Source organism: Mus musculus, chromosome 3 (genome assembly GCF_000001635.26).
Source record: "Mus musculus strain C57BL/6J chromosome 3, GRCm38.p6 C57BL/6J".
NCBI lineage: Eukaryota > Metazoa > Chordata > Mammalia > Rodentia > Muridae > Mus > Mus musculus.
This window is the reverse complement of record NC_000069.6, coordinates 73045223-73060158: the sequence shown is the minus strand read 5'-3', so window position 1 is coordinate 73060158 and position 14936 is coordinate 73045223. Positions and strand designations below refer to the sequence as shown.

At 43.5% G+C, this 14936-nt stretch overlaps 1 protein-coding gene across 6 annotated transcripts; it reads left to right on the top strand.

Moving 5' to 3' along the window:
- The first annotated feature begins 2205 nt into the window (after positions 1 to 2205).
- Positions 2206 to 13093, top strand: Slitrk3 (SLIT and NTRK-like family, member 3). 6 transcript variants are annotated; one of them, XM_006501639.3, is made up of 4 exons: positions 2278 to 2896; positions 3077 to 3616; positions 6788 to 6958; positions 8704 to 13093. In XM_006501639.3, the coding sequence occupies exon 4, from the start codon at positions 8722 to 8724 to the stop codon at positions 11662 to 11664; it is 2943 nt and encodes a 980-aa protein (XP_006501702.1). In that variant the 5' UTR covers positions 2278 to 2896; positions 3077 to 3616; positions 6788 to 6958; positions 8704 to 8721; the 3' UTR covers positions 11665 to 13093. The 6 variants fall into 6 exon arrangements, with proteins under 6 accessions (XP_006501704.1, XP_006501702.1, XP_006501703.1 ...); XM_006501640.3 differs by lacking the exon at positions 3077 to 3616; XM_006501638.2 differs by lacking the exon at positions 6788 to 6958.
- The last annotated feature ends 1843 nt before the right edge of the window (positions 13094 to 14936 follow it).

Genomic DNA, 14936 nt, shown 5'->3' with positions numbered 1-14936 from the left:
TAAATTCCAACACATGCCAGATGAAAACCTTGAACTTTGCCCCATCATTGATGGGGAAATAAATGTTTAATCATTCATATTTAAATAAATCCCATTTCAGAACATCCATGTCACATTGACTTTTACTTGCTACTACATCATCAATAAAAAGTATCTTTTTTTAAGTGGAGGTTTCTTTTTTCCATAGCATGTGGAAAGTAAGTTTCAGTAAGTAAAGCCATAGCTAAAGCAACAAACATCTTTGGAGTGAACACTACAAAACAAAGACACATGAAAGGTGTTTTAGTCCACACATTTTTTTTTTAAATCTGGCATGAATTTTTTTGTGCTGACAGTGTTCACCTTTAATATCATCAGTTTACTCTATCAATTCACCTTTGCCATGCTCCTTAGAGCCAAGATATATGGGAGTATATTTGGAATCTTTGCATCAAAAGTAAGCATGAAAATCAAATGAAGTAAAAATAGACCCAAAAGTCAAAGAAAGTCAGGTAATATAGAGAGGATGATATGAGGTTCCTTCAGGGTTATATTTCCCCAGCCCTGAAGCGAAAGGCATGTGTGTGATTTCATACTTGCCTACGTGGAATATGGCAACCCCAGGAATTAAGTTGTGCAGCCACTCAACAAGGCTTGAAGCATCTCTTGACTCCTCAGCCTACTACTGCAGTTGGGTTTCTCTTACATCTGACTCTTGAAAATAATAATGATAATAATAATAATAATAAGGATAGTTTGTTGGCAGTATTTCTTGCATAAATTTCTTTGAAACCAAATTGGGAAACCTCATTAGGGGAACTGCTATGACAAATGTCCCTTCCACACCCAAGTTTTCACACAGCAAAGACTCACAAAGAAGGCATTATTGACCTAGAAAACATTGATAAAAGTTTGAATTTTGCCCCATAAAACTGAAACGCTGTATTTAAAAAGAACAAGCTTGATGTCATGGTGCTTTGGTCATGTTCTGGGTCACTGGAGATACTTTATTAATCATCTTAAAGGACACTGAGTATTTTGAAGAACAAACTGAAACATTTTAAGTATGACATTCTAAATCCCCACTTCACAGAATACCAAAGTGGTTACCATTCTGAATCAACTATGTTTGTGTGCCTATGTGTTACATAAAACTGAACAGGGCCATCTTTCTGGGCCTGACCAATTCTATTCTCTCCTTTATAATGATAATAATATGGGCCCTAGACTGTGATTAAATATGCCTATACAGCAGACAAATGAACAAAACCTCATAAAAGAAGGGGCAACGTATCTCCATGCCCCTCTCATAAAGATTGTCATGAACAATTTAAAAGCCCTGTGTCTTTTCAAGAGATAAGCTGGAGTTCCTTGAAAAACTTCTGAAAATATGGTCCAGTTGATGTGTTATGCTTACAATGATAATACATACATAATTTCACTTGTCTTGGGCAATTCGATGTTTTCACATCTAAAAGGAATAGTGAGAGTCACAGAGATGTCTCCCACGGAACTCCCCCTATCTCTCATGTTTGGGAGTTCGTGGGAATGCCACCCTTTCTCCAAGACAGTTGGCTAATGAACAGGATCTATTAAAAAGAACTGCGTTGGTTTGCCCTGCAGATTGGATGGAGGAACATTGAGCAACTGCATTAACAAGACTGCAGTGGAGGCAGTCAGTGGTCCCCTGGATCATGGAGCACTTTCATGAGTGCAAGCATCTTCCTAATGTCCTCATCTCATTTGTCACCAATTGGTATCTGACTCCTCTCCCTCAAATCTCCACCCCCTTCCAACCATGCTACAGTCTCATCACCACCCCCCTCAAACCCCCACGTTAGCAAGTAAAAAGAGATGAGGAAATGTTAGTACTTTCAGTTTGTCACCTATGTTGGCGGTTTCTACAAACCACTTGGAATGGCTCCTGGTAAGCATTCAGTGATGTTGCCCCCGATACAGTTCACATGCTCTTAATTTGATCATCTCCCCCCACCCCATCCCCTTTAGTTTGAGCTGTAATTTTCCAAACAGCCATCTCTCATTTGCAAAAGTTAGAAATCAATCCACCGATACAGAATGCTGACTTCCTGACAGGATCTCTCTTAGTGGAGCTGGCAAATTGTGACCAATAAATAGAAAACGGAGAGGGTGGGAGGGAGGGAGGGAGGGAGAGAGAGAGAGAGAGAGAGAGAGAGAGAGAGAGAGAGAGAGAGAGAGAGAGAGAGAGAGAAGAGGAGAGAGGAGAGAGAGAGGAGAGAGAGAGGAGAGAAGAGAGGAGAGAGAGGAGAGAGAGAGAGAGAGAGAGAGAGAGAGAGAGAGAGAGAGAGAGAGAGAGAGAGAGAGAGAGAGAGAGAGAATCACTTGCTTCCTAAGCAGGGATTTGCCTGCGATGCGCGGCGAGAGGACTGCGGCGGCTGATTTACACAGTTGGCGCGGAGGAGGGGCCGGGGGTGCGGGGGGACAAGCTGGCGGAGGCTCCAGCGATGGGCTGATCTGGGGGCTCCGGAGCGCCGCTCCCTCGGTGCGCGATTTGGGGGCGGCTGGTGGCTTTGCATTCGGGTTCCAGCCCTGCGTTTTCTGTATTGCCTTCTAGTCCCTGACCTGGCGCTCCCAGTTTAGAGGCAGACGTTCGGTAAGTAACGTGTAATCTGATTTTAGTTATTTCCTAGGCCATCAAAGCGGTACTTTTAAAGCAGGTCAGTCTTTAAAAGATGCGGTCGCCGCCACTGTCGCCGCCGCCGGGAGCGTCTCCTTGGCCTGGAACGCTCGCCCCCCTCCTCTGCCCACCGCTCCCTGTCCTCTGGCTGAAGAAGTGAAGGCGCTCCAATGGTGGGCTGTCAGGGGATTCACAACCCGCCAACGGGATCACATCGCCTTCGTGTTCTGCCTGAGATTTCCCAACGCCAAGTGCAATGTGGTGTGTACAGCCATACTGTTGTATCTGTGTCCTCACCCCCACCCCCCACCCCCCACCCCGCCACCTGACCAATGCTGGGATCTGAGATCTAGTCGCCCCCTTCCTGCCTTCTTTCTGTCTCTCCCCACCCTGTCTTCTCTCATCTCCATGCCACCCACCCCCACTCCCACCCATCCAAAGGGCAAAGAGCAAAGACACTCGGGAAAGCCAAGGGCTAGCTCTATCTCCTCGAGTAGACCGAGGCCGCAGGCAGGGATTGCGCTGTGAGAGAGACAAGCTTTCAGCGAGATACAGATAAAGAGAAATGCAGAAAGGGACCCGGGCTCTCGGGAACCGGGGCGCTTGCCACTGAAGGAAGAGCATCAAGATCTTTGATCAGGCCATCCAGGTCCTGGGACACTTGCACAGCCTGCCTGCCATCCGGAGCAAGCACAGAGAGCAGTGGTCCTGAGCCCACGGTCGCCAGCTTCACCGCGCTAGGTGCGCGCTCGGCTCTCCCATCGCTATGCAGCGACCATTTCCCTCTAAGTCTAAAGGTGGACCACTCTGAAAGGATTACAAGCGTGATTTGGTAGCCTTTCTGAAAGTTGGTGGCTGGAAGAGGGGAAGATACTGGGCGACAGAATGACGGATACAATGCAGCCTCGCGGAGAGTTTGCCCCTCCCGCTGAGAAGCCCCTTGGAGCGAACCTCGGAGATCCTGAGCGCTCTGCACCATAGGTACTCATCGACATCCGTTCCTACTTTGCCTGATTGCAATCAGTGTATGTCTTATGTAGGATATGTACTGTAGAACGCATTGACTTTGGCTGCTGGATCTTCTATACACTCACAGGTGCTAGGATTTTTTAAAAATTATATATATATATATATATATATATATATATATATATAATTTTAAGAATTGGATTCAATAGATGTAAGGACGTTGATGAAAGAAGGGCTTCTGGAGACTAATATAACCTCAAACCTGTTTTTCAGGGGAAAGAAATCTTAACTCTAACATATAGGCCAGGTGGCCAAGAGGAAAACCCCTCCCCCCGTGGAGCGCTGGGTTGTATTTTAAGAGACAGAAGGAAAACGGGGATGGATATATATATATATATATATATATATATATATATAATTTTTTTCTAAAGAGACTCCTTGTATGCCTTGCCTGTCAGTAGCGGAGTAAAAAAAGATTCTATAGAAGGCTCATAGCTCTTCAGAAAATGAATGATGCAGCATTTTAATTATTTGTTCCAGGGAGATCGTTTCGCTTCCATATTGGAATATTTAATCTTAGATCTGGAATGAAGGGGAGTACTGAAGAGGGGGGGTAGGAAAGGGGCTTGCTGTGTAGAAAGAGCTTCTTGTCCTTCTCTGGACAAATCAATGGTGCCGGCGCTCCCAGCAGGACACAGAAGAAACCAGCCAGAGGGCCCAGCATCCCCTAACTTTCAGAGCCCTTCCCACCCTTTAAACATGCTATGCTAAAATAAAGGCAAGAGAACTCATGAAAGGCCTTTAGAACATGGCCAAAGTCCAGCACTAAGGACTGTGGTTCCAGAGACTACTGGGACGTGGTTGCAGAGGCCATTTACTGTGACTGTGAAGCCCAGGACAGCCTCCTGATTACCTATTCATTCCATTAGAGCCTGGGTTCCCACAGGATCCCTGAAGCAGCTGCTGCCTTTGCAGACTGGGTGACCAAGGAGATGGGTTCAGGGTACTGGAGAGGGAGGTAAAACTGGTCCGTCCCGAGCAGTTTTCAGTGTACACTGAGGGTTTTCAATGTAAGCTTGTTTCCTGGTGGAGACCTCTCTGAGAAAAGGGTGGGTCTGGGATGTGAAGGGTACAGAATGTTAAGAGACTCTTACAGCCTGCTGCTTACTGAGTTCCATTGCTATTTCCAATCTTAGTTACTGTGGGGTAATGGACAGATGCATGGATATTTTTAATGCAAGCTATCATCCAGATCTCAGACTGACTTTAAGCAATGCTTTGCTCAATTAGATGAAATAGATTTTAAAGTGGTAAGAAATTCATAGCTATGTTCCTCCTCCTCCTCCTCCTCCTCCTCCTCCTCCTCCTCCTCCTCCTCTCTTCCCTTTCCTTCCCCTTCCCCTTCTTTTTTCCCTTCCTCTTCCCTTCTTCTTCTTCTTCTTCTTCTTCTTCTTCTTCTTCTTCTTCTTCTTCTTCTTCTTCTTCTTCTTCTTCTTCTTCTTCTTCTTCTTCTTCTTCTTCTCCTCCTCCTCCTCCTCCTCCTCCTCCTCTTCCTCCTCCTCCTCCCCCTCCTCTTCCTCCTTCAATTTGGTTGTGCAAAATACCTTAAGCAAATCATCTTCAGCACCTGCTAACTTTGAGACCCTGGCAATGGAGTTCAATTATTTAGTAGTCAGGAAACAGAAAACCTATGTCCCCTTATGAACTAAAGATAGGATGGGGGAAGGGTTCCTGCATTCTGGACACATTGCACAGTTCCCACTTAGCAGAACCCCTAGATGCTTGTTGGGTACTCCTCAATTCCACCATCAAGTTGTGCTTTCTCCTAGCATTTGATACCATTGAAAGGTCCTTTTAGAGGAGTCTGGGAGAGAGCTGGTCGCTTCCCCCTGTCAAATCTTCATTCAGTCGCCTCTCATCTGGACATTCCTTAGCATTACCTTTGGGGGATACTAGAGAGGAAAGAGAAAGAGAGAGGGAGAGGAGGGAAGAGGGGGGCAGAGGAAAGGAACTAAAGGAGGAACTAAAGGAAAAGAAAACCAATTTGAGCAATTTCCCTCCCTTGAGGCCTCCAGAGGAAGAGTGTGAATTGCCCCACTGCTTTTCAAGCTTCTCAGTCTCCCTACCAGTGGAGAAAGAGGGGAAAGAGGGTGTGAAAAAAAAAAGGGAAGGAGGGGGGAGCTGTAGAGAGGGAGCTAGGAGATAGGCTGGAGGGGAAGGTGGGAAGGAAGGAAGAAAGAAAGGAAGGAAGAGCAGAAAGTTGAAAGGAAACACAGAGTTGTTGAGTTAGAAGTTTATCTAAATTGAAGGAAAGGTTTTGGTGCAAAGAAATTGAAGCAGAATTCAAGAGAAAGTCAGTCCAAGTCGCTGAGGATGTTTTGCCTCTTATTTGGGACACCTAGCCAGTGGCAGAGAGTCTCAGATCTTTCCACCTGCAGGATGTGGGTAACTAGCTCATCCTGGCCTTGGACGGAAGTCTGTGAAGAGAAAGGCCCATTCCAAATATGGTTTCACTGTCCAAGGCCTCTGCACCGGAGGGGAGAAAGAGAAAGCAAAGGTCTAAGGGGCTGATACTCGCCCCCACCTCTATCCACCTCCTTCTGTCAACGGAATGTTTCCCTCGGGTTCTCTTCTCTTTCTCGGTCTTGCTTTATTCTTTTGAATACCTCTACTCTTGACTGCTTTACTTCTTTTAGCTCCCCTTCATGCTCCCACGAGCACACGCTATGCGCGCGCACGTGCACGCACACACACACACACACACACACACACACACACACACACACACAATTGTATAGTCAGGGCTTCTTAGTGCTCGCTCCCGACCAAAGGCTAAGCGTGTTCCCCTACTTGGAGCCCATTTTCATGACGGGAAATGCTGGAAGGTTTTCGGTACACGTTAAAAAACAAACCAAATACACAGCGAAAAAGAAATCTAAATCCCGCAGTGTGATGTGAGCCTGCCTTCCCCGCTGGTGCCCAACGGTGTAGGGTAACCGGGGAGAGCCGCTACAGAGGCGGCGGCGCGCCCAGCAGCAGCGGAGCTGGAAGCCTGCTGCAGCCTCATCTCCTCCCTCCTTTATTGAGGGTGCCAAGCGTCAGTCCTGCATCCTAAAGAAGCCCATTGAAGAGCCCATTGCATTCTCTGCACGTCTCAAGCTAGCTTTTTAATTTATTTTTTAGGGCCTTCCCCCCTCTCCTCCAGCCCCCCTAGCTTCAGCAAGAGGAGACTGGACAAGAGAGGATCCTTAAACTCAAGCTTTGTTTTCCTTGCTGCTTGTCTTTTCATTCTTTTCCATAGTCCGTGGCGAGAAACAAAAATAAAAACCAAAATCCAAACCTCCTGCAAAATAGGTAAGTCAATGATATCTGCTTTAGCCTGGTTGCCTGAAGCCCAGAAGTGTGAAAACCAAGAAAAACATTTTTATTTTTGTTTTTGAAATGGTGAGGAGGAATGTAATGTAAGATGTGTCTAATACTTTACAAGGAAGCCAAGGGAAGACTAAGTGGCACTATAATGTATCCTCATCTGCTTTCTCTGTCTCTTTTTCATTTAATTGTTTCTAAAAATTGACTATTACATGCCGGAGGCAGATTCCACTTTGCTTTCTCAAGAGTTTCTCCTTGCAGCTGTGTTCATGTTATGCCAGTGGAATGTAAAGATAAATTCTTCCCACTTTCCCTATAAATTATCTCCTTGTGTTTCAAGTTAAGAAATATTTCCTTGATATATGTATCTGATGTGGGGAGAAAACGTAGGTTGGAGACCCTGATTTGTTTTTATTGATTAAAATCAGCCATTCAAATTCAATTGATATTTCCCTGACCTGGGAAGGATAATGTAATAAACCTGGAATATTATAATGTATTTATGTTCGTGTGTTCATACACTGATGAGACTAAGCAAAGCGAGAAAGCCTTTGATGAAAGCACTGTATGTTTCCAGAATAGAACACTGAATTCATTTCTTCTCATTGGAAAAATAAATCTTTTTCTGAAATGTTTTCACAAGCTTGATAATGAGCAAGAACTGGCGATTCCACCCATCATGGCCTTTAACCACCTACTTCTTTTCTAAACAGCTACCTTTCCTTATAATTTTTTATGGTTCCTCAGTTGATCCCCAAAGCACAGATTCTCAGCCCATACTAAGCTCTTGCAAGTGTTTTGCTTCAGACACTCCCAGGCTTAGCGACCTTTAGCTGTCACTATCTTTAGCTCTGACAATTGCATGGGCCTGTTCTTCAGAAGAACTCATCACTCTAATGCTTTAAACATCCAGAATGAGAATATGTGCAGACATTATTTATTTAACTAAAGGATACTTGCATTTTGTGTGTGTGTGTGTGTGTGTGTGTGTGTGTGTGTGTGTGTGTGTTTGGACAGAAAAGGTTAAGGGTTGGGTATGGACGTGGGCTTATATAGTAATTAAGTAGCTTTTCATGGTTTCTTAAAAGAAAGCTTAAGTTTCTTTTATGTTGACTTCTCACATCTCAACATCTCATATTGGGCGATATGTTCACTTTTCTTCATACTCTTTAATATCTTCTGGTTATAGCGTGTTTTAAAATAATAAATGTATACAATTTAAAGAACATCCCTTCCCCCCCACCACCAAATTTAAAGAACATCCCTCCCCCCCCCCACCATGACTTCCAGTAAGATCGACCATGGCAGACCTTAGTTTAAAGAAACGAGCAAGTATAATCACTAAGTCATTGTCTTTATAGCTGAGTCTGTCTGTGATCACAAGCCTGAGTCAGGGCTCCAATTCTGTTGTTGTTTGTTGTTGTTGTTGTTGTTGTTTTTAATCAAAGGAAATCAGTGCAAGTTGCTTTTGTTCTTGTCATATAGCACTTATTGAACAGGGTTCAGGAAAATTTCATTGCATGTTGCAATATGTCAGAGTATCTTAAATTGAAAACATAGGACACACTTTAAGCATTTAACACTTTGTTGCCTCATTTGGAGTATCGGTTTCATACCTGCTGAGGATTTCATACCAAAAACAACAACAACAACAATAAAATTACCCCAGATGTAGGAATCAATTAAAGTAGTACAAATGCTAAAAATCTGCATCTTTATTTCTATTGCAGTTTTGTAATCAACCAGGAATGATGAAGCCAAGCATAGCTGAAATGCTTCACAGAGGAAGAATGCTGTGGATAATTCTTCTAAGCACAATTGCTCTAGGATGGACTACCCCAATTCCCCTGATAGAGGACTCAGAAGAAATAGATGAGCCCTGTTTTGATCCATGCTACTGCGAAGTTAAAGAAAGCCTCTTTCACATACATTGTGACAGCAAGGGATTTACAAACATTAGTCAGATTACTGAGTTCTGGTCAAGACCTTTTAAACTGTATCTTCAGAGGAATTCGATGAGAAGACTATACACAAACAGTTTTCTTCACTTGAATAATGCGGTGTCCATTAACCTTGGGAACAATGCATTGCAGGACATTCAAACTGGAGCATTTAATGGCCTTAAGATTTTAAAGAGACTGTATCTCCATGAGAACAAACTAGATGTCTTCAGAAATGACACCTTCCTTGGCTTAGAAAGTCTGGAATATCTTCAGGCAGATTACAATGTCATTAAACGTATAGAGAGTGGGGCATTTCGGAACCTAAGTAAATTGAGGGTTCTAATCTTAAATGATAATCTCATCCCCGTGCTTCCAACCAATTTATTTAAAGCTGTTTCCTTAACGCATCTGGACCTTCGTGGGAACAGGTTAAAGGTTCTCTTCTACCGTGGGATGCTGGATCACATTGGCAGAAGCCTGATGGAGCTCCAGCTAGAAGAGAATCCTTGGAACTGTACCTGTGAGATAGTACAGCTGAAGAGTTGGCTGGAGCGAATACCTTACACAGCCCTGGTGGGAGACATTACCTGTGAGACACCTTTCCATTTCCATGGGAAGGATCTCCGTGAAATCAAGAAGACTGAACTCTGTCCACTGTTGTCTGACTCTGAGGTGGAGGCCAGTCTGGGGATTCCCCACTTATCTTCAAGCAAGGAGAATGCCTGGCCAACTAAACCTTCCTCTATGTTGTCTTCTGTCCATTTTACTGCTTCATCTGTTGAATATAAGTCCTCTAATAAGCAACCAAAACCCACCAAACAGCCCAGAACACCGAGACCACCTTCGACATCCCAGGCTTTATATCCTGGTCCAAATCAACCTCCTATTGCCCCCTATCAGACTAGACCACCCATTCCCATTATATGTCCTACTGGGTGTACATGCAATTTGCATATCAATGACCTTGGCTTGACTGTCAACTGCAAAGAAAGAGGATTTAACAACATCTCTGAACTCCTTCCAAGGCCCTTGAATGCCAAGAAGCTGTACCTGAGCAGCAATCTTATTCAGAAGATATACCGCTCTGATTTTTGGAATTTTTCTTCTTTGGATCTCTTGCACCTAGGGAACAATCGCATTTCCTACGTCCAGGATGGGGCTTTCATCAACCTGCCCAACCTGAAGAGTCTCTTTCTCAATGGCAATGATATAGAAAAGCTGACTCCAGGTATGTTCCGAGGTCTGCAGAGCTTGCATTACTTGTACTTCGAATTCAACGTCATCCGGGAAATCCAACCTGCAGCCTTCAGCCTCATGCCCAACTTGAAGCTGCTATTTCTCAACAATAACTTGCTGAGGACTCTGCCAACTGATGCCTTTGCAGGTACATCCCTGGCTCGGCTCAACTTGAGGAAGAACTACTTTCTCTACCTGCCAGTGGCTGGTGTCCTTGAACACCTGAATGCCATTGTGCAGATAGATCTCAACGAGAATCCTTGGGACTGCACTTGCGACTTAGTCCCCTTTAAGCAGTGGATCGAAACCATCAGCTCAGTCAGCGTGGTAGGTGATGTACTCTGTAGGACCCCCGAGAACCTCACCCACCGTGATGTGCGCACTATTGAGCTGGAAGTTTTATGCCCAGAGATGCTGCATATTGCCCAACCTGGACCATCTCCACCCCAGCCTGGAGATTACCACCCTAACGGGGGACCAACAAGTGCATCACCTTATGAGTTCTCTCCCCCAGGGGGCCCTGTGCCACTTTCTGTGTTGATTCTCAGCCTCTTGGTTCTGTTCTTCTCAGCTGTCTTTGTTGCTGCAGGCCTCTTTGCCTATGTGCTCCGTCGGCGTAGGAAGAAGTTGCCCTTTAGAAGCAAGAGACAAGAAGGTGTGGACCTTACAGGAATCCAGATGCAATGTCACCGGCTGTTTGAGGACAGTGGAGGCAACAGTGGTGGGAGTGGAGGTGGAGGGCGACCAACTCTGTCCTCGCCAGAGAAAGCCCCTCCCGTGGGTCACGTGTACGAGTATATACCCCACCCAGTAACTCAGATGTGTAACAACCCCATCTATAAGCCTCGAGAGGAGGAAGAAGTGGCTGCCTCAGCAGCCCAGGACACAGGAGCTACAGACCGTGGAGGTCCTGGTACACAACCAACAGGAATGGCTGAGGTGCTCTTGGGAAGTGAGCAGTTTGCAGAAACACCCAAGGAGAACCACAGTAACTACAGGACCTTGCTGGAAAAAGAGAAGGAGTGGGCTCTGGCTGTTTCCAACTCTCAACTTAACACCATAGTGACGGTGAACCATCACCACCCTCACCCTCACCACTCGGCAGTTGGTGGGGTTTCAGGGGTAGGTGGAGGGACTGGGGGAGACTTGGCTGGGTTCCGCCACCATGAGAAGAATGGTGGGGTGGTGCTGTTTCCCCCTGGGGGAGGTTGTGGTGGTGGCAGTCTGCTACTAGACCGTGAGAGGCCACAGCCTGCTCCGTGCACAGTGGGATTTGTGGACTGTCTCTATGGCACAGTGCCCAAATTAAAGGAACTCCATGTCCACCCCCCTGGCATGCAATATCCAGACTTACAGCAGGATGCCAGGCTCAAAGAAACCCTTCTCTTCTCAGCTGGAAAGGGCTTCACAGACCACCAAACCCCCAAAAGTGATTACCTCGACTTAAGGGCCAAACTTCAAACTAAGCCGGATTACCTCGAAGTTCTGGAGAAAACAGCATACAGGTTCTAACCGAAAGAAGAAAATAAATTAGTGGCTTTGTTTTGATTTCCAAAAGAAAAAGGAAAATAAAAAGAAATATATCCCCGGCTCCCATTATACTTGTCCCAATAACTACATCCTTACAGTTTCCCCTGCCTAGGACAGAACTGAAACGCATGATAACTAGAGAATACAAAAGTGTGCTCCCCCTCTCAGATGTGATTTTGAGGAAGGGCCATACTCAGATCATTAATCAATGAAGTGCCTTCGCAGACTTTTGCCAGCAAATGTTATCATTATTTTTTATACTGAAACTCGAGACTTTGACTGTGCCATGTGTGAGGTATACTGGGGATCGTTGTATTGATCCTAAATGAGTAAACTTCAATGTGTCTTTTTATTTTCAGTAACTTTTCTTCCCTTTAGTTGCAGTTATGTTTGAAAGGGAGGGGGGAGGTTGGCATTTATGGCTTTCTCTCCTTTTCCCATCATGGCACAGATTCTGTACATGTATTAACAATGCAGTTTGCTGCATGCTTGAAAACTGCAGGATGGGGAGGGAGGGGCGGGTCTTGCTCGAATGTTCTCACACTGTTGTCTCACACACATATTCATGTGCACACAGCAACTCCCTACATACACTTAGGTCCCTCAGCCTGCACTGGGTGCAGTACACACACACACGCACACGCACACACACACGCACACACACGCGTACACACGCGCGCGCGCGCGCGCACACACACACACACACACACCTCCCCTGCAACTTAATACGCTTAGTTCGGGTTTGATCTATTTCTTCCTCTACATAGCTCCACGTGCCCTTCACTCCTAGTGTACAGCTCACGGCATCTCTCCTACCACCCTGGGAAAAGTCACATTCGAGGCTGGATCCTACTGAAGTCAAGGCTTGTTCGTTTAACAGCTGGAGACACACCTAGGGTTGAGCCACCCTCCTCGTGACATTTCATCTTGATGTCAAGATTTTTGAGAACATCTGCACTTTCTTATACATATATATATAAATATAAATATATGATATTAAAAAATAAAAAAGCAACTGGGTATATATCACTAACAGCTTTGTAGGAAGCACTTTTAATGTTTTCTCTCTCACACACAAAGATTCAAAGGAAATGTGCATATATTTATTCTGTAATTTCAGTGATTATAAATTGTAAAGGTAATGTTTAATCATTGTATAGTGATTATGCGTCTGGTATAGCTTTCCTAATAAAAAGTTTTTGAAAAACATAATACATTATATACAGAAGATACGAAGCTTGAACTTAAACTTCAGCTATGCCATGCTTTTCATACTCACATTTAAAGGATTTATTTTACTGGATATACAGAAAGCTAAATGATTAACAAGTTTGATGCACTGTGATATTGATAAATATTATTATTCCTTATCCATATCCCATATTAGGATTAAATTGGGGCTTGGATATTCTGATCCGTTTTTCATGGGTTGTAAATTTCAAATTCAGTTTCCCAGTGAGGCACTGTTACATAGGTGGGGTGTGACTGGGAGAAAACAAAGTGACCGGATGAGGAAATATAGGACTAATCTGGATGAGATAATCGAGCCTCTGTGGGTTTCAGACAGATGGCATGAAGGAACAGAGAAACGAAGTAGCTCTCTTTTAAATAAAAACAAGCACTAAAATTAGATCCAAGAGCAGCTTAGGTACCACCGCAAACTCCATGCTAAAACACAGCTCCAGAAAAGTCTAGGACTTCAAGTCAATGAATTGTAGAATATCTGTTTCCCGCTAAAGTTGTGAATTTTATGTTTGGACATTGTCTCCCCCCCCCCCCCGCCCCCCCCCCGCAACCACTCACAGTAAATGGACAGAGAAATGCTTGAGTTAAGAAGTTTGATTATGATTTAGTTTTATTTTTCTGTATGGCATTAAAAAGATGTTTCAAAGTTTCTTGAGGATACTTTAAGTTATGATCCATTTTCGTGTGAGCAAAACCAAAGAAAATTGAAATTTAGGACTCGTGAGGGATAAAGGCACTTATCCAGTTTGTCCAGTAGATGGCAGCAGAGCTCCAGCTATCTCCAGACAGTCACCAGAGAAGTGTGGAGTGAGGTTTGGGTTCCTTAAAGCTGCCCTTAGAAATGATCTTTACATGTTGAATGTAATTCACCATGAGTCGCTGAGGCCTTACATTCCACCATTTTCCCACAGTAAAGAAGAATACCATCAGTTTCTATATCTGTGTGGTATATGCATTCAGGTATTGAATTTATAAGATGGGGGGAAAAGTGAATGTCTAGAACTTGTTAATGCAACCATTAACTACATGCAACTATCAGTGTGGATGGATATACACAGATAAAACACACAAGTACATCAATATAAAAATGCACGTTTCAGGGATTCTTTGCATTTAATATAAGGCATATGTAATTTCAGTCCTCAACTATTCATTCTATCTTGGAGTTAATTTAGAAAGCCCATACAACTAATTACTGTCTCTTTATGTAACATGTCAAAGTGAAGTCCTCCATATTTAGTAGAGTTGAAGGCGTTATAAAACAGATGTCTTTTTTTTTGTATGCTTTCTATAGGTCACCATCGCTAGATATCTCATCTTTCAGGTTCTTTCTAACCATCCTTCCCTATTACTGATTTTTTTTTTAATAAAATGATATTACTGTTCTTAGAGGTTTTACAATCCGACTTGTGGAGTCACTTGAAACTACAGTGACTACTAACCTTCCAATTCTTCCTAATTAACCATTCTGGTGAACAGAAGAAATAAACGTAAAACTCTAGATCTTTCAAACACTAATAATGCCTTCCTAGAAAACCACCGAGTCACCCAACACAGTATATTAAACGTATCAGGTTAAATGTCACCCCTGGTGCTTTGGCATTGGAAAATAAGTCTTCATAAAGCTTATCGAAATAAAATATAACTTTATAATTGTAATACTTATAGCTTATTTATCAAATATTGAAGTAACACTGTCTTAAAATTCACCCTTGAATAATTAATAAATTCATTTATATAGTGAGAACAAATTTTTATGAGAATGAAATTTTATATTTAAGAGGACAATATTTTCCTTTCATGGATTTTTATATCCCCTGACTCAGTTACTTATTTTAATTTTGCACTAAAATTGAGTTAAAAATTTTTAGTTTATAATAACATATTATTTCCATTAAATCCCACTAATCTTATCATAAGTATGAATTAGCATCTGCTTCATTTTTCTTATTGAAGGAAATTACTTTTTTTTTTTTACAAAATAAATAACTAATTCCCTTCATAGAAAT